We start from the raw sequence: 18,562 nt of genomic DNA, 5'->3' as shown, positions 1-18,562 counted from the left end.
GGTTTTTTCTTAGCCATACTTTTTTTCCTCACAAGAACCAGACAAGGACTATGTATAAATGGCCTTGAAGAATGCTATGCTAGATTCAAACTTTTCTTAACATTTCAGAACTGTAAAACTCACTCTCTTATTTTCCTCTGACACCAACTAAACTATCAACTTCCAAAAGTTCTCTTCCGTTCAAACAAAACTCATAGTAACATGTAATAATTTTAAGAAAAAAACCCTCTAGTTTCATCAAGTCAAGATGAAAGTTTAAAAACTCAGTAACCGTAACTTTATATTCTTTTGTGAAGTCCACTGCAACTATTATAGAAGTGTAACTATTGGTTTAAAATCCTGGGACCCAGAAAAGCAGATTCTACATTTTAGCAAGCTTGCTGCAACACACTGTTCTTAATAAAAAAAGTACCGCCTAAGTATATATTTAAAATAAAAAGACTAAATATTTTAGACACTATGATCACATACATGAAAACTTTTTGATATCTAAATTACTGAGTTCCCATATACTTTCAGTGAAAATCAAAAAGGCTAAGGATTTTCTTTCTCTCTTCTTCTAGAAATTAAACTTTTGCAACAGCTGGTTTTTAAATACAGATTTAATCTTAGGTATGTCATGATTTATTATTCAGTAGAGCACATGTTAGTTTGGTTCATAAGTTGCTGAAGAACGCACAGAGAAACTTCTTGCTATATTCCATTTTTTCCTTTGAACATAAGCAAAAAGCAAGGAAGTAGCATGGTAATGCAGCTAACTGCAATTAGAAAATACTACCACTCTTGTTAAGAGGTTTTTTTACTAGATTCGTTGCCAAGGTTGTAATTTGGAATTTGTGTAAATACTCCAGCTGGAATGCTAGTGAGGGGGGTGCAAGAGACAAGAGAATAACAAACAAAAATTACCTCCTCCCCTTTCAGGGTTAGTAACTCCACCTACAAGTCCCTTATTTCTGTTTTCCCTTTTACTATGATACAAGCCATCAGTGTTTAATTCACTGTCTTCCTAATAGACTCCTAATTTTTGAACTAATTTTAATTTATCTATCTCTATTGTAAACAAAACATTACACCATGGAAGAGAGCTAGATGGGGCTAAATACACTGCTAGCATAACTCTAATAAATGAATTCAGATTATTTGATCACGACAGTAACTTGAAAGATATGTTACATTCTCTCGCCCCCAGCCCTTTAGCAATTTTTATTATACCAGTATTCTTATTATTATTGTATTTTCCTGACAACACTGCAGACACTTTGGGGAGAGGTACAAAGATCAGGCTCTCTGATTATGAGAGCAGTATGACTTAAAAAACAAAAATCCAAAACATGTATCACAGAAATTCTCCTTTTCACTTATTTTCCTAATTTTACAATAAGCTTTTGCTTACTGTCATCACATACCCACACAATAGCTCTTTAGAGCAAGAAATCACACCTTGAAAAAGCCTAACGACACTGGCTTCAACCTATAAGAACATCATATTCTCAGTGATGTCAGAACATATTTAAACAGTAATGTAATCTACTGAAGCAGTAAAAAAAAAGCATGTTATAAATTGAAAATGGTTAGGATACTATGGAATAGCAGACAGCTATGAGACACAAATCATTCCAAGAAAGCAGAAACTGCAGTTGCTCCTCCCAGACCTTTCTAAAGAACTGTTAACTAAATGCAATCCTAGCTATACAGGCCAATCCCACATTCGTGACCTCAAAAAACATAAAAAACAGGAATAAAAGGGAACAAACAGAACCCACATACCACAACCCTCCACACAGTGTCACGGTCACAGACACCAACCAGATCTTCTACCAGGAGAACAACTCCCCATAAAGCCCCACGATCAAAGAACTCCTCTAACTGTAATAAACAGTAAATGGAAACCCATGGCATTTGAATGCTAAAGCTTTACATGGACTCCAGGGACTGTTCACAGAAGTAATCCCTTGATGGCAACAGCTACTTGCAGCTGAGGAGGTCCCCAAACCCATCAACAGAGGCTAGCAACAGGGTGAGCAGGACCACTGCTTGCTTTGTTTTCTCTCTTCTCTACGCACCTCCTCTGGGTTCATCTTGCCACTGCCTCTCTTCCTAACAGAGGTGAACATACTCTCACCTACCAAAAAGGGAGCAAGAAGTGAAGAAAGGGCGTGCAGGGACACAAAGAGTTAAGCCTGTAGGAGGGCAGAACATTTGGAAACACACCCTGCCTCTAGCCGGTGCCAGGATGAGGCTCACCTCACCTTTCCTCACCACAGAACAGAGTCACAGCAGGAGGAACCACTGCTTCATGCCAAGTGAGGACTGCACGATACCAAGTTCCTACAGAGACAATCCAGTTCAACCGAGTACAAAAGCACTTGCGTCAGACACACACAATTGTATGAACAGGCTCCTGGGTCTGTATCACAATTACAGGACAAAATCAGAGGCAGATGACCTCTACCTCTTGGTTGTCGGGCTCTCCAAGTGGACTGACAAAATTCATTATTTTTGCTATGGCATCGAGGGAAGTTCTATATCCACACAATTAATGTTATTTATGTTGTTATATATTATGTTATATATATAATATATATAACACATATATATAATGTTATTTATGGTTGGCTACAGTTAAATTATACATGTGATAATGCAAGATGGCAAGCTTCGATGCTTATACCATCCTTTCCCAAGTCTCTGAATCTATCCTCTATACTTACCCTAATCCTGCATTTTCTTTTTTATATAAATTTGACTGATGACCAAATCTACACATTTCACCCAACTTACCACAAAATTCCTGTAAGATACTTGGATCTACATATACGACCAGACAGACTCGGCATTAACAAGCCTGTGGGATCTACAAGGTGATACATTATGCCTTCCACACAACAACCTGCTATCAGGGAAACAATACTAGAAAAATGCATGAGCAATAGCTGTCAAACTACTATTTGTTACAATGCCTGAACATAACCAGATGCCACACTGATGCACACAGAAAACTGTATTTGTCATTTACTTAAAGGTTAGTAATTTCAAGTATTTTAGCTACCACAAAAATACTTTAAATTTACATGACATTTCTTTGTCTCTAACCCAATGTAAACCTGACAAATATCAGTTCTGGAATAGGAAGAAAATGATCTCTCACAAGTTTTTTAATAATGTTGAACTAAAATGTAAGAAAGGTTCGGTGAAACCCCACTTTCTTATTTTTAAAACCTCCAAGTTGTACATTTCCCACTGCCAAGTAGCCTCTGGACAAAAGTTTCATAAGCATCAATCAACACCAGAGTTCTTATTCAATGGTCAAAGTAACCACGGAAACAGCTTAATAGTTTTAAAAACCACACACACAAAGCTTTGAGAATGGAAATCAAATCCCAGTTTAGTTGCACCTACGGATGCAACTGAAAGGCATAATCTGATTAACAAACTATTTTTTTTTTCTTAAGATACAAAAAGATACAAGGATGACTGACTAAAGTAATGATTTTGTAGAGCCTAATATCCAAGAGTACTTGAACTTTAAGATTAAACTAATCTTTCTATTGAATAAAGAGGATAACTAAAATGAAAACCTTTACAGTGTATGTGTCAGTATTAAACATAATAAAACACATCTAGTTCTTCATTCAATGTAAGTTCCTTAGAAACCAGAAGGACTCTTAACTACTTTACCAAAATATGCATAAAGTGGTGTTTGGTGCAGATGTTGGATTACAGACTGTTTTAACATGAAGGAACAGGACCGCAACCTTCAAAACAGGACAAAACAGTACAAGATAAAACAATGGAAATGCAGACTCCTTAAGTCTGAATATTGATAGCGACTGCAGAACCACGTTCTGCAGACTTATCTCAGAATGTATTTCTGACATAGCTGACTTTCTTTTTCTCCCTTAGCCTCCCTACTAAACAGAAGATTCTCAACCCGCTTTAAAAATGTATCAAATATAAAACTGTGTTATAGCAGAAATACTAAGTTCTGTAGTTTTGCTTAAGATGTTTTTAAAAAAATGAAGAATTATAATGAAGTGTTAACATGCAGGATCCTATTGCCGGAAAAGGCCCCTTGCAAGCACCCCAGGTGAAGCACCCCCACACCACCTCCCCAACAAACAAGAACTTGACTGTAACCATCCAGCCTCAACCAGATTACTCGGGCACCAACTGGAAAGCAAAGCAGCAGTAAATGAACTTTGCCACGTACCAGTTGCAAACTTTTCACTTCTGTAACACATTCAGGGAGGAGACCAGAAGGTGGCAAAATCCTGGCTGGCACTGCTGACTATGGGTAGAAAGACAGGCTGTTAACAGCACTGGTCTAGGGTGACATGTCTACCACAGCCACTGCTGGCTTATGACAACAGTCCTCAGAGATCAACACAAGTGAAGGCAAGAAAGAAATCCGTATTCTCTACAGAAGAGCACGCAGACAGCATTAAACCTGGTGGCTGGCTCAGCCTTCAGCCTGCACACAGACTGCCCTGACATTTCTACTGGAGCAGAAGAACCGCTGGACTTATCAGCCACTGGTGTATTGCTGTTGTTACAAATGGCGAGCATGGCAGAGCAGTGGGAGAGGTCGCTCAGGGAGGCTGCAGAGCCTTCATCTCTGGAGACTCTCCAAAACTGCCTGGACCCAGACCTGGGTAACCGCAGCACTGCAGCTACGGGATGACTCCCACATGCACAGCCACCACCAAAAGCCTTGCGAAGCTCTTTGGAGAACTTAACCAGGAAAAGCTGAAAAGGTGAGCTGAAGAGGCATAACTCCTTTGCTATTTCAGAGCAAGCATAAAATAATGTCGAGACAGAATTAATCACGCTGACATGGGGATCACGTAAAAGATTGTAATGACACAATTACTGCTGGATTATTTTGTTATCTGCATTGCATGAGGCTTCTGTTCGCTTCACGCCAAGTACCCCATGATACTGCTGTGGAAACAGCTGCTGAGTTTTGAAGAACAGTACAAGTAGCAAACTGTAACAATCCACACACACGCAGCACTGTGAAAAGAAAGACTGTCTCTGCAAACAGGAATATCCAACATTCTGATGTGCTTACACATCATTACTGACAGTCTTATTAAACTTTATTCTGCTTCGTAGGATCTGTGTCATCCTAACAAAACTTAAGAAACAGAGGACAGAAGGAGCCACGTGACTGACTCTCTCTAGTTAGGACAAGGTAACCATTCACTACTACCAACACTGACCAGGAGTTGAAACAAAAATTAATGGTAAGCAGTTGATCAGCTAGACCTCTGAGATAAGAAAACAGGCTTCTGTCATGTAAAATACATGCATTAGGGAAGATAAGCATTTAATCATTTTGCCCTTGAGACTCTGGAGAGACCAGAAAAAGGGAGTAAATAGCCTGTAACAGGAAGAAAAACCATCACAGTCTGAGTAACTGAAGCAGTGAAGTGCACCAACTGAGGAACAAACCAAGTAAAGATTAGAGTAAAGGTCCAAATGGACAATCTTTACCAACCATGCTCATAGTTGACATTATTTGCTCACTTTCTGGCTTTTATTTCTGAACTCTGGATTACTTTTTTTCAGTACACAAAATACTAATGTTCTCTTGTTGTTACTTTAAAAAACCCAAACAATCTTTAAAGAAACAGTGATAAATAGCAGTTATTAGGACCACTGTAGTAATGTCAACTAATTTTTATTTATGTATTTCAAGGGCAGGATTCTTTTTTATTATTATTTATTTATATGTACATGGGATATATCACTGGAATTACCTTCTGGGAAAAGACATTCACCACATTAAATACTCACAGCAAAAAAAGGAGTTTAAACTCTTAAACTGTCAACAGTCACAGAAAGTGGGCAAAGCAACACAGAATAATCAAAAACAGCTCCGTATTTGAAGCATGAAACAATGCTTCTTCTGTTGCAAGATATTTTTAGAGTAACAACAAAAAGTCAGACTGAAGCTTGAAAGCATTCCAGTACAAGTTCAATGTTCCAGCTAGTGGATGTGTACTTCAAGCACCACAAAGTCCCTTTGCACTTAAAATTCAAAGCCTAACATTAGAGAGAGTTTGGACAAACAGCCAATTGAATTTGCGTATTTAGTTTTAAAATGCAAACTTACTTTAGTGATTTCAAGGCTCTCAGTTTGCCAGAAGGCCATCTGAAGCTCTTGATGCCCTCAGCCTAGTTACAAATGTGTTAGTCAAAAATATTTAATGAGACATAATGCAAGAAAGGTGTGGTTAAAATACGCATTAAACTGAACAAGTTCACCTGGGAGCTGAACCTTTAATGCTACACGGAAATAACTCCAGAAACACTCAATTTGAAAATAATGATTGAGTAGTGGGTCTTAATAAAAGACAAGACCTTCTTGCCTAGCAACTTCACTTTTATTTTGAAGTAGCAATCTAGTTGCCATTAACAACAAAAAAATTTTGTCAGTGAATTTTAGCACATTTATGTTTATGATTCAAAGTGCTGTGCTTGTGCTGTGCATCAGGGTTGCTACAGTGACCTACACTAATAGGAAAGGAAGACACAAAAGTAAGAATGGTAGAAATCATATGAGCAATTACAGCTCATGTCTTTGAAAGCCCTTTAACTTTTCAAAGAGAACACTAAGATGTCGATTTCTTAATTCTATGAGATCATATGTAAAAAAAGCAAGAGATTTCAAATTCACAGATTTCATTGTGAATTGATTAAGTTGATTAAGAGCAAGGCATGCAAACAAGACAAGAGAGTATGCCAATTTATAACAGAACATAATGCAGAAATAAAAGCATCCATTCTAACCTAGCATTCAAAAACTTTATACTCTCATACTTAGGTCAAATACACTTATATAAAGATACTGGAATACAAGAAGGAAAAACAAAGGAAACTAAGCCTCAAAAGAGTATTGTAAAAACAGAGTCTGATCTACAGGAGAACGAAACAAGAGCCAAGAAAGATTTACTAATATGGAACTCTTTCGTAGCCCAAATTAAAAAAAAAAAAAAAATCTGAAGACAATCACTGAAAAGTACAATACATACGAATACATAAGCACTTCAATACCTTTTATTTCATCATCCAGAAATCAAAACCACTGATCTCATTTCTCCAGATTTTCAACCTTTAAAGCAATACAGTATTTTATTCTAAACATTATCTTTTTGCTGACATGACATTTTGACCCTTCTTATTTGAGCACCACATGAATGTCTAACAAGCATTTGAGCTGGAAAACCTTGAAGTCTCAACTAGTTACCACATTAATTTCTACTGGAATCAACAAAGTTTTCATGCGTACCCTGTACTACATTTGATGTTAAACTTCTGATGGGATTCAGTGCAGGAAGAACACTGCAAACTAAGCACAATACTTCCATTATTCATGTTCCTTCAGGCCTGCTTTTGGGTCAACAGAACGACAATGCTCATGCTACTAAAAAGCCATCTGAAATAATTGAGCATGTTCTGTAGAAATTTAATATACGGGATTTTCTTTTCAAGTTGAAATACATTACAAGCATTTTATATTGAGTGGTCTTTTGCTTATTAAGTAACAAAAAAATGCAGATTCCCAGAATACAAGCAAGTTGCTGGTTTTAGGACAGTTGAAGAAAACAAACATAATTGTATACTGAAAAGCAGCTGGCTACATATAAAACCAACAGGAAATACTAATACAAATCTCTCTCTGAAGCTATTTTTAAGCATTTAAGAACAAGTACCTAAGTAGAACTGCTACTAGAACAATCATAACTAAAATGTGGTTTTTGTTTATATTCTGAAGCTTATTATTATCACCTCATCATGGACACAGACAAGACTTGCAGGTAACTCTGTGTAACTTCAGTTTGAACAACAGTCTTCTGGCTCCAATTTCTTGAATTGTGACACTAAGACATGAAGCATCTGTGTTATACTAAAATAAGAAAGGTCAGCTCCTTCCAAGAGAGGCCAGAGGCAAAGAATTTCCTGGTGGCTACAGAGGTGAATTCAAGAGCCTCAAGGAAAGAAACTGGAAAACATACAATAAACTATGAAAACAACACAGAAGAGAGAGCAGCAAGAAATTTCCAAGGTAGCTAGAAAGAAACACAGGGTAGAAATAAAGACAAAGAGATGAGATTGTATTAAATCTAGAAAATAAAGTCAATTAATAAAACAGAGGTAAAAGGCAAAGAATAAGAAAAGGTGTGCCCTACGAAGAAGTCAAAAGGACTATTAAGAGGTACACCAACAGACTAGGTCTACAAAGAGACTAGGTCTGCCACTTCTTATTACAAAAGCACCTAAGGAATCTCTAAAGGACTTGGAAACCTTCAAAGTTTAAAGAGAGAATACTTATTTGATGATGATAATCTGACAAAAAGGAGAAAATTCCAAATTTTTACTTTGAGACTGAATGAAAACCTTGAGAAACAAAGATAATCTGAGAGAGTAATTACTGTGCATTTCCAGCTTGGTGTACCTGAGACAGTATAAATCCACAGATTACTTTCTGGGTCACAAAAATTATTGTTCCTGTTTGCCCTCTTCCAGTTCAGTTCCAAACATTCACAAAACAGATTTGTTACTTTAATGTGAGAGGTGTAGACTGGAGTTTTTTCCCCCTTGACCTTGAGTTCTGTCCTTTACCATGTATGTACATCACTAATGGAAGGATGGGGGACAAGACAAAAGCAACTTACAGATACTTATTCCCATACAACAGAAGTAACTATGCCTGAAGAGGTGTAAAGACAGCTTGCTTCATACTGCAGAAAACCTGAAAAGAAGCTGGATGCAGAAGTTGGATGCCTGGGTCAAAAAATTGGTTTGTTTGAAATTCTGTTCCTTTGGCAAACCATTTGCCAAATACAGTATCAACTCCCTTGTCTTCAAATCTACATTTAGAAGTAAGTTTATGAAGTTTTATTTTGAAAACTTGTTCTGTGCATAAATAACATGCTGTCAACACTGCTCTCTTCATCTTTGTTCACGTCTGCACATACTGATATAAATCATGTACATAATTATGTGCATGTTTAAACACACAAATCTTGTTTCATTTAGATTTTACCTAACTCGACAGTAGCCACTTACCTAACCAACACCTCCCAGCCACACCTAAATATACAATTGTTTTATTAAAATGAGTTTAAGAAAATTATTATTGCAGCAGCTGCAGGATCTGAGCCCAACTATCTAACACTAGCACACTGCTACTGGAGTAGCTGAAGGTGCTGGTTTTCCATCCAAAAGTGAGATTTCCACATGCCAGTCTTCCACCTGATTAGGGCAGAAGGTGTTTATGTAAAGACCCTCTACCAGTCTTTAGCATAACGCTTCAGTCTCTCTCCCACAAGCATCAACACTAATTCTTGCAACTCTTTTTTGAAAGATAACCTTGAATTTAAAAAGCTATGAAATTGTAATTAACATACTCAGCAACTAGATTTCAAAAGTGTTATGCACATCTTCAGCTCTTACACCTTTATGTCAGGGCAAATGAGAAAATTCTAACATTAAAATCCATGCAAGCTATTTAAAAAAAAAAAAAAAAAAAGTCCTAATTTCTTTTGTTCTTTAACCCCTTTTACAGGCTTTTTAATACTACACTTGTGCTTTCTATCCGGGGGGGGGGGGGGGGGGGGGGGGGGGGGGGGGAATGCCATTCCTGCTTGCACTGGTTCCACCAGGCTAACAGATGTAAAACCAATAAGCTACAGCTAGCGCACAAACAGGAAGGTCTATTCAGTAAAACAGGATTCATCGCACTCAGATCTGTATTACGCAGACTTCCAGGCATTCCTTTTATGCACAAGGAAACCCATGGGACAACAGGGGTTACTTCAGTTTAAGAATAAGCTATTGCTGTTTAGCCTAAACCTCTTCCAAGCTGCCTTCCGTTTGAGTGACACAATCACAAGTGGCCAAGACAGAGCTTTCTGGAGCTGCTGCTCTTCAGCTGCAACTCAACATCTCTGCATCTCTCCCCTGTCTACTGGGATGCAAAGTATGATAAATTTACTCACACACCTTAACAGAAGTTTGCAAGCACATTCATACAGTCAATTCTGAAATGGCTGGGACATTTTAAGATTTTATTACCTTCTCTAGATGTTCAGCACTATTTCTAAACCGGGTATATATTGGAAAAAAGGTCACAGAAGTCTTCCTAATTGGGCTCAGCTTGGCACTATTGAGCTGTACTTTCCCATCTACTTCCTACTACATTCTGAAGCTCTCAAAATCCTGACAACTTTTTCAAAACTTTATCAGCAAAAAAATCAAATCTATGTGTCCACAAAGCTGCGAGAAGCATCTAAATTTACTATTGCATTACTTTCTTAAATGGTAGCTGGAAAGATGGATGTTTCCATGTTAACTGTCTCTCAAGTCAGCTTCCATTGTTAGCACACATTTTCACTCTCTTCATAGTTCTTTAGAGAGTAGTAAATTTTAGGAGCTGTTGTTGTTATTAAGCACCTGAAGGGCCATGAAATGGAACAACTCTACAATTTAAAAAATTTCCATTTCTCATTGTTCGGAATTTAAGGACCAGGGAGGGGAGCAAGCAAAAAACAAGCTCTACAAAGACTGGTGGGTTTTGCCTTGCCTCACGTCTTCTCTAAAAGCTGAGAAATGTCTTACAGCTGAAAGAATTGGAAGGTCCTTTGGAACAGAAGAAAAACTATTAAACTGCACTAAAACTAAACTAAACAACTTTGCAGGAAGTCCTGGATGTAACAAAGCACGGAATGCACACATTTCTTTTCAAACTTTCCACAACATTTTCAAATACAAAGTAAGCCAAAATCTCTGGAATCCACTGTATAAGTTAATCACTTCATTTTAAAAACCATTATGTGCACTCCTCCTTACTCTAGCTTTTACCAACCAGCATTATTCACAGATTTTTTTCCCAGTACTTGGTTTTCATAACATTCAATTCACACATGAAACTCTAGAGCTTTGCTTAAAAAACAAAACAAAAAACAAAACAAAAATGAAACCAAAAAAACTCCCACACTCCAACATTCCCCTTGGTGTTCAGAAATACAGCAGCACTGTAATTGTAAAAACAAATGGAGAAAACCCTTTCTTTTGCATACATCAATCCAGACAGACATGATGAGTTCCTAAAATAAAAAAAAATGTGTGTTTTCTGACCTAAAGGAAAAAGGCTTTTCAAGCTCCAGATTTTAATCAAAGCCTGGTCAAAGCTCCGTTCAAAACAGCCTGATTTTCCTTTTGAGCTTAAACCAATTTCCATCTAGTATTTTAAAGAAAAATGTACCAATGAAGGCCTCACCACAGGAATCTTTAGCCCACTATGTTTAAACAACTCCAGCTGGTAACTTAAAGTCAGCAGTACACACAAAATCAACAGGATGCCTTTTGTCTTGCTCTGCAATCACTTCTATGCATCTTTGATCTAGTGTCAATGTTTTTTCTTTTCAGGATAGCTCTCATCATTCAGTCACTTAGAAAGAAATCGTGGTACAGCGTGAACTTCAGAAGACCACAAGAATTTCCTGAAGAACACATTACCTGCCAGATGAACACAGAACTGCTTTTTGAAACAGAACACTTAAAATACCCTCCCCCCATAGGACTCAGTATAGTTTTAAAAGCTGCAATGCAATATATGTATAACTTGCTCATCAAAGAAAATATGACTGCATTGTTTTAAAGGTTCTGACAAATGTGAACATGGTAGTCTGTATTACATTCTGTACTTATTACATTAAAGGAATATTTGGATTTACTTTTTTTTTTTATTCCGAGAGTAATAAATTTGTGTCGCCAAAATGCAGAAATTCACTCTTACAGATAATTTCGGATCTAACTAATCAGAAAATCAGATGTATCAGTCTACATTAAAAGTTTGAAGCAAAAAATTTAACTGTGATGAAAAGGTGTCACTCAGGTCCATTAGCTTTCTAGTCACTGCAGCATGGCCTTCACAAAGCAGGCAGGTTTAACACTCCACCACCACCACCTGTCCTTCTATAATTATTACTCCTTATCAACAGGCATTGCAGGTCCTTCTCTGCCCTTGAAAATGGCAGAGATCTTAGTTACCCCTTCTCCTGAAAGGCAACACAGATAAGTAGTGGCCTACTAAATATGTGGTTAATAGTAAAGCAAGCTTTTTTTTTTCTTTTAAATAAAATTTTTTGATGATTAATTTCACCTTCAGAAATCTCTGTAGTTAAAGCAAAGGCTAGAACATGATAGAGGTTTGATAACCAACTTAAAAACACTTCACTAGATTTATTTGTCAATACTTTTTTTCTAAATACATGAACAATAAAAATTCTATTGCCCATAACAAATAATTTCCCCCCCCCCCCCCCCAATCTAATTGTGTAAGTACTTCTAAAAGTATTTCTGTAGTTCCAGGTTCTGAACCTCTAGCCCTGGGCCACGCTGAAGCTGGCAGGACAATACACACAGACAGCTCTTGGTATTTCTATGGTAAGAACCAAGAGCAAGCTGCTCTCTTCTGTCCTTCCCAGCAGCGATTCAGGAACAAGTGCACTGGATACACCTTCCACGAGGCTTCACCAGACCTGCAACTCATGGCCTGCACGTAAGCAGTCCGGCCACACCAGGGGAGGAACTATGGCCCACAGACCTCCCTGCCATCAGCACCAGGAGTCACGCGATGCCTGTAAGATGGGGCATCACTGCTGCAACAGAACAAATTTAATTGCTGGATTTATAATGCACAACTCAACTACATTATAAAATATTTTATTAATATTCATACCTGAGTCTTTCTTGTTCCCTTTTCCACCCTCTCGGCTCTTTTTTAAAACTGCCTTTAACATTTTAAATGTTCCTCCTAAAGGATAACAGAAAGAAACAAAAACAAATGCAGCATTAATAATGTCCATTCACACAAATCTGAACAAAATAAAGATAGGATCAATAGAAATAAAAGTGAGGTAATCAGAAGAAACTTTTTGGTAGTTACATTTATTTTTTTACAACACAGCTTGGTTAAACAAAGTCCTGATGCACAAGGAATGTTTTAATACTTGAACTAAGCAATTAAGAGTTCACTGTCTTACACAGAAAAATAATACAGCATTCTCCACATTCCACATATAATTAAGGTTATAAGGCTAAGCCCCTGTAAAGTACTGTAATACACTTTGGCGAAAATAAAACAGAATAAACGTCTAACTTGGGACCAGGGTTTATCAGCATAGCTGGGGGAGCAGGTGACATGCTAGAAACCAGCTGTCAGCTGGAGACTCCAAACTGCAGGAGCATCAAACACATGGGTGACAACAGCACATGGTACCACCATGCAGCCAGTCTTTACCCATATGCAACACTCTGCTGACCAACACAAAGAAAGCTAAACAAATTCCCTAAATCACTGCACTGCAATGTACATGGCTATGAGCCCACATACCCATGCCTGTGAGCACACGCACTTCTGCCTTCCTCACCTCCAGTTTAACAATCAACTTCAAGTTGCAGATTTCAGAGGATTACTAACCATAAGAAAAGTGTATCTGGGATGTAAACCTGGAAGACACTTGTTTAAGATAACTGTCTTCAGTTACAAAGCAAGGAAAATAGAATGAAAGGAATTATGAAGAGCACTTCTTTCTCAAAAACCTTTCTAGAGCACCTATAAATTCTGATTTCATTTGTTTTCTCTATTGAAAAATTCCAAAGAGATCTCACTTTAGAATACTTGCAACGCAGGATATGCAACAAGAAGGAAAAAGAAGCCTGACTACGCTGTTTTATTTAAGGGATTGCCATAAAACCCACATGAAATCAACAGGAAAAGCAAAATTCTTCCATCCAAAACACATGGGCTCTTCAGACAGTTCACTTTTGTTTTTATGAAATAAAGTAGAAAAAGAAAAATCAGCACAACAGAGTTCTTAAGCTTCCATGAATACCCTGAAGCACACAGAACTAATACTAATTAGAAAACTGGAAGGTTTCCAGAGTCTGTGTTATATTCGCTGCACAAATCCCTGGCTCAGTTCCACACAGGTACAGCTGTGCACACAAACGGCTGTTTTTCATGTGGCAGGGTAACATCTCTCCAGCAAGCTGTACTGTGAGTTACACTCCTTACTATCACACATCGTAGGACAAGCAGATAGTAAACACAGTATCTTCTGTGCTCTGCATCTTGGGCAGAGTATCTGCCAAGAATTGCACGGGGGGTGTGGGGGGTGTGTAAGACACGCTGCTAATACTATGTCTCTGCAAACTGCAAGAGTAAAACAAGTTCTGAAGTATTTTCAGGTGTTTCCCAAAGAATGTAAACTAAGCAGCCCTCTCCAGTTTCTGCATTAAAAAAAAATAATTTAAAAAGCCCATAAGAACATCCCCAAAATCAGATCAGCTAACTTAAAAATTAAATAAACTAAAAGGAAGCAAATTATTTATGGAACACAAACCACAAACAAAATTCTGAAAATAAGCATCGCTATACTATATCAAAATACTGAATGCCAACTGGGAAGAATGAAGCAGTTGGTTTTTTTTTAAACATACACTCTATGTGCTTATAGCATCAGTGTCTCAGTATCAATCATATTCTACAGGCAAAGGTTATGACGCCAGCTTTCAACACATCTGACCAGCAATGTAGAAAATGCTGGACTGAAAGAACATGGTTAATGACACTCCCTGAACAATGCTTCATTTTTCTGAAAATAAGAAAATATCTCCTAAAGTTAACCACAAGATCATGACAAGGAAAAACTAAATGCAATGTGGAGGAAACACTCCCTTCCTTGCTTGTCTGGATAAGCTAGCTAGATACTAAGACAATCCGTAACAGCAAAGGATCTTCTGAGATTAACAGCACTGAAAACTAGAAAAATAAGTTTAAAATGGAACAATCTGAACCAAAATTTAACTGCAGCCCCAATTACTTCCTCTGAAATACCTTGTACTACATGTTCCCCAACAGCCACTTATCAGGAGGATGAGAAAGGCAGCCAAGTACTGTGTGTATCTCTACTCTCACTCATCATGTGTGTTCCCTAAACATTTCCCCTTTCCCCTCATGCCTTCTAGCTTTGCAAAGAAGGGAGAAGTGCTTCTCCCTTACACAACAGCTTTCACAAAAAGTAATAAGGAAAAAAGACAAGTCATGTCCTCGGGTACACTGATAGAAAAAAGGAAGAATCAATTCCCTGAGAGACTCAAGACATAGTCAGCTGGCAACAGTGCATCTGATGATAGGAGAAACCTAACCCCTTAAGCTGAACAAAGACCAACACTGCCTTTAAAACAAAGAAAGTCATCATTCCACTCTACCTGGTACCAGGGAGGCCTCCAGAGGCACCTACATCCCACTGTTAGCACCAGAATTCAGATCTGGACCAGGTGAAGGGAATGGAGAAGGCGATGCCAGAGATCAGCAGTCTAGGCACTGCAACTTGAGAGACTGAAAAGGCTGTTTATTTTTAAGAGCAGGAGACTTGAGGAGACCTAGCTACAGTAGCCCGTTTTATATTTTATGACTGTTACACAAAAGGGAGTGATCTGTCCTACATAGCAACTCTTGATAGACAAAGCAGTATCAGTCTGCTTCGCAGCAGACAAAATTTAAACACCAAGAGAAAACCTCCTAGTAGTGTGGACAACAAGCTACAGGAAAACTGCTTGCCCATAACGGAAGAGTGGAATATTTATCTCCAAAACAGACATCTGCAAGGGCAAAAAAACCACCTCCACACAGCTGGTTATGGCTAGAGTAAAACCTGTTAGGCCAAGGATGAACCATCCAGACAAGCCGACATATTTCATTTGCATGACACAGCATCACTGGATGGGGACAAAAACAAAACAAAAACTTTAAGACAAGCCCTAAACCTCAGAAGTTTCTGCTTCAAGCATGAAAAGAGATTGTAAACTTTAAAGCTTACTTTTCTTCCAACTCTATCAGAAGGTGTTTAATAATGGAAATCTTTCAGATGGATCAGATCCGTAAGCTGGATGGTGTACAAAACCACCTTCTGAAAGCCCTTCCCACACCTGTTTTCTGTGGTGTCATATCTCAGCCAAGAGGAATACACAGGCTCCAAGAAGGTTCAGAGAAAGCTGCAACTAGTTATCAAATAGCAGTTACAAAATCATACATAAAAAGGAAAAAGATACTTCAAAAAGGGCACAAACTGAGGATTTCAGTAGCTTTCCTGTCTTTAACAACTGGCATTTCTTACATAAATTTAATGCATGAGGAAGAATTTTTTTTTTTTTTTTTTTTTTTACATACAGTCTGGGTTTTTTGGACTCGTGAACACTTTCTATTTTTGGAAATCAAATCCTCCTTTGAAAAGTATTAACAAATCAAGAACCTAACAATTCTCTTTGACAGTTTGAAACAGGTATGAAGAGTGACTTTACATTAAAATTTATGTATAAAAGCATTATTTGATTTATTAGAGATATTCCAATGTTACAGACAGCTACCTTTCCTCTATCTCTATAAAATATTGGTCTTTATTAGGTACGGAAAAAGAGGTATTTAAAAATATTACTATTATAAGAGCACAAGATTAAAATTTGCAGATTAAACAAAAGAGGCTTATGCATACAGAAATCATGTCAAAACTGTGAGGACAAGCATTTAAGAGTTAGGAAATTAGAAATTTAAAAAGCTGGACCACGCAATCCAAATTTGTGCTTCTTTTGTGCACAAATTGTGCTTGAAACTTTAATTATGTTAGCACGTCGCGTCCACTCATCTGGTGCAAAGGATGCCCCAAAGCAACTGAAGCCTCCTTTGCCTACAGCATGCCAACCGGGGCCCAGGAAGGATGCATTCTCTTCCTGGCTCTACCACAAGACCATTGTGATGCACAGAGGTAAAAGGCTCCTCAAACACCTTAAATGTATTTTTCCCAAAAGCTGAACGAATCACCTCTGAAGTTTATTAAGTATTCTTCCAGAACAGCTTCCTCCTTGCTCCCATCACACAGGCTGCAATGGCTGCAAGAACATGCACACCCAGCGTGCGCTGCAGGTACTTGGGCTGTACAGTGTAATTCAAAGTGCTGGAGTGCGTGTTCCTTGCTCAAAGACCAGGCTTCTTGGATGTTTTCTGAATCACGCAACTGTGTAACAAACGGTACTGCTACAAGACAGCTGTGGTACACAGCTCATACCTATCAGCCAAACTCTTACAAGTCTGCGTTATTTCTTGTGGCAAAAATCAAGACTCCAGCTCCATTGTCCTCTTTCCCATGTTCTTATCATCGTTTTAAAAAGGATCTTCTCAATTTTAGCACAAAAACCTTAAAAAAAAAAATATCTGAAAACAACTGTTCTGACTGATCCCAAATACTTCTGGCCACTTCACACTGTAAGATACTGGTTCATGTATGAGTTTGGAACTAACACTGACTGTGCTTCATATTCAGGCACTGGTGTTTTGTTCCAGAAACCTGGATATATAAATTTCACCTTAATATTACAATTTGAAGGTCTTACATTCTTTGGAACCCATTTTTAAATGTAATTAGACAGTTCCTTAAAATGAAGATTTTCTCAGCTCATTTTAGTACGTTACATTTGAGGTAATTGTACTCAAGGGATCGTAGCTTTTAATATTACTAGCAGGCATTCACAGGTTCACAGTTAGAGCATTCAGTGAAGGAAAGTGTTCAATCATATAATGATTGGACAGCACACATGTAGAAGAATGGGAAGCCTAATTGGAGCTGCAGAGACATTCTTAATTTGGTATTCCCTAACTTCTGCATGGCTTTGCAACATTAATGCTTCCTCTAAAATTACGCAGTGGTCTATATGGCTGGTATGTTGTATGATAAATTTTACTTACAAGCATTTTTAAATCTCTTAAGTCCTGCAGAACAACAGCCACTAATTAAAATTCAGCTGCACAAGGAAGCAAATTTGCTGAAGTTCACTGAGCGTGTCTCACATAGCTCTGCCCTATAGACACCACTGTATGCAATTTTATTATTTTTTTTCCAAAAGTGACACAGCTTAGTGGTGTGATGCAACCAGAACCAAAAATACAAGAGAGTGATTATGAAAGAGTTTAGCTTCACAGAGCTGATCGTCAGAGGGGAAGCCTACTGCAAGCAAAGACAAGGATACTGTTGCAAGAGAACTGGATCTTTTCTTTAGAAAAGTACAGTAATAATAAAACACAACATTTACAGTATCTTGAACAGGTGCACAGCTAGAAGAAGCCTTTTGTATCAATCAGAGAGAGAAGAAATGTAAGCTTAGAAAAAAAGTGAGTGGAAAAAATACTGGGTGCAAAGAGGAACCCAATGGACAAAGAGGCAATAGGCACAAAAACTGAAACACAAGAGGTTCCCTCTGAACATCAGGAACGCGTTCTTGCTGTGAGGGCGACCAAGCACTAGCACAGCTTGCCCAGGCAGGGTATGGAGTCTCCTTCCTTGGAAGTACTCAAGAGTCATCTGAACACAGTCCTGGGCAACTGGCTGTAGGTGACACTTTTTGAGCAGGGCGGCTGGACAAGGTGACCTCCAGAGGTCCCTTCCAACCTCAACCATTCTATGATTCTGTGATTAATGTCAATGTTCAGCGGGAT

The 18,562-nt window shown here is 38.0% G+C and overlaps 1 protein-coding gene across 5 annotated transcripts in view; it reads right to left on the bottom strand.

The window, feature by feature from the left end:
* The window catches only part of TANC1 (tetratricopeptide repeat, ankyrin repeat and coiled-coil containing 1), a 95,998-nt gene that overhangs the window by 58,280 nt on the left and 19,156 nt on the right, over positions 1-18,562 (bottom strand). For 3 of the 5 annotated variants that reach the window (XM_055812870.1, XM_055812871.1, XM_055812874.1), the window contains exon 2: positions 12,752-12,826. The exons of the other annotated variants lie outside the window; for them this stretch is intronic. In XM_055812870.1, coding sequence (XP_055668845.1) covers positions 12,752-12,812 — 61 coding nt within the window. In that variant the 5' untranslated portion in view covers positions 12,813-12,826. The remainder of the gene's footprint in view (positions 1-12,751; positions 12,827-18,562) is intronic. 5 annotated transcript variants of the gene reach the window in all.

The sequence above is a fragment of the Falco peregrinus genome, chromosome 8 (assembly GCF_023634155.1).
Source record: "Falco peregrinus isolate bFalPer1 chromosome 8, bFalPer1.pri, whole genome shotgun sequence".
Taxonomy (NCBI): Eukaryota; Metazoa; Chordata; class Aves; order Falconiformes; family Falconidae; genus Falco; species Falco peregrinus.
Note: the sequence above shows the minus strand (reverse complement) of the source record. Positions and strands in the feature narration are given on the sequence as shown.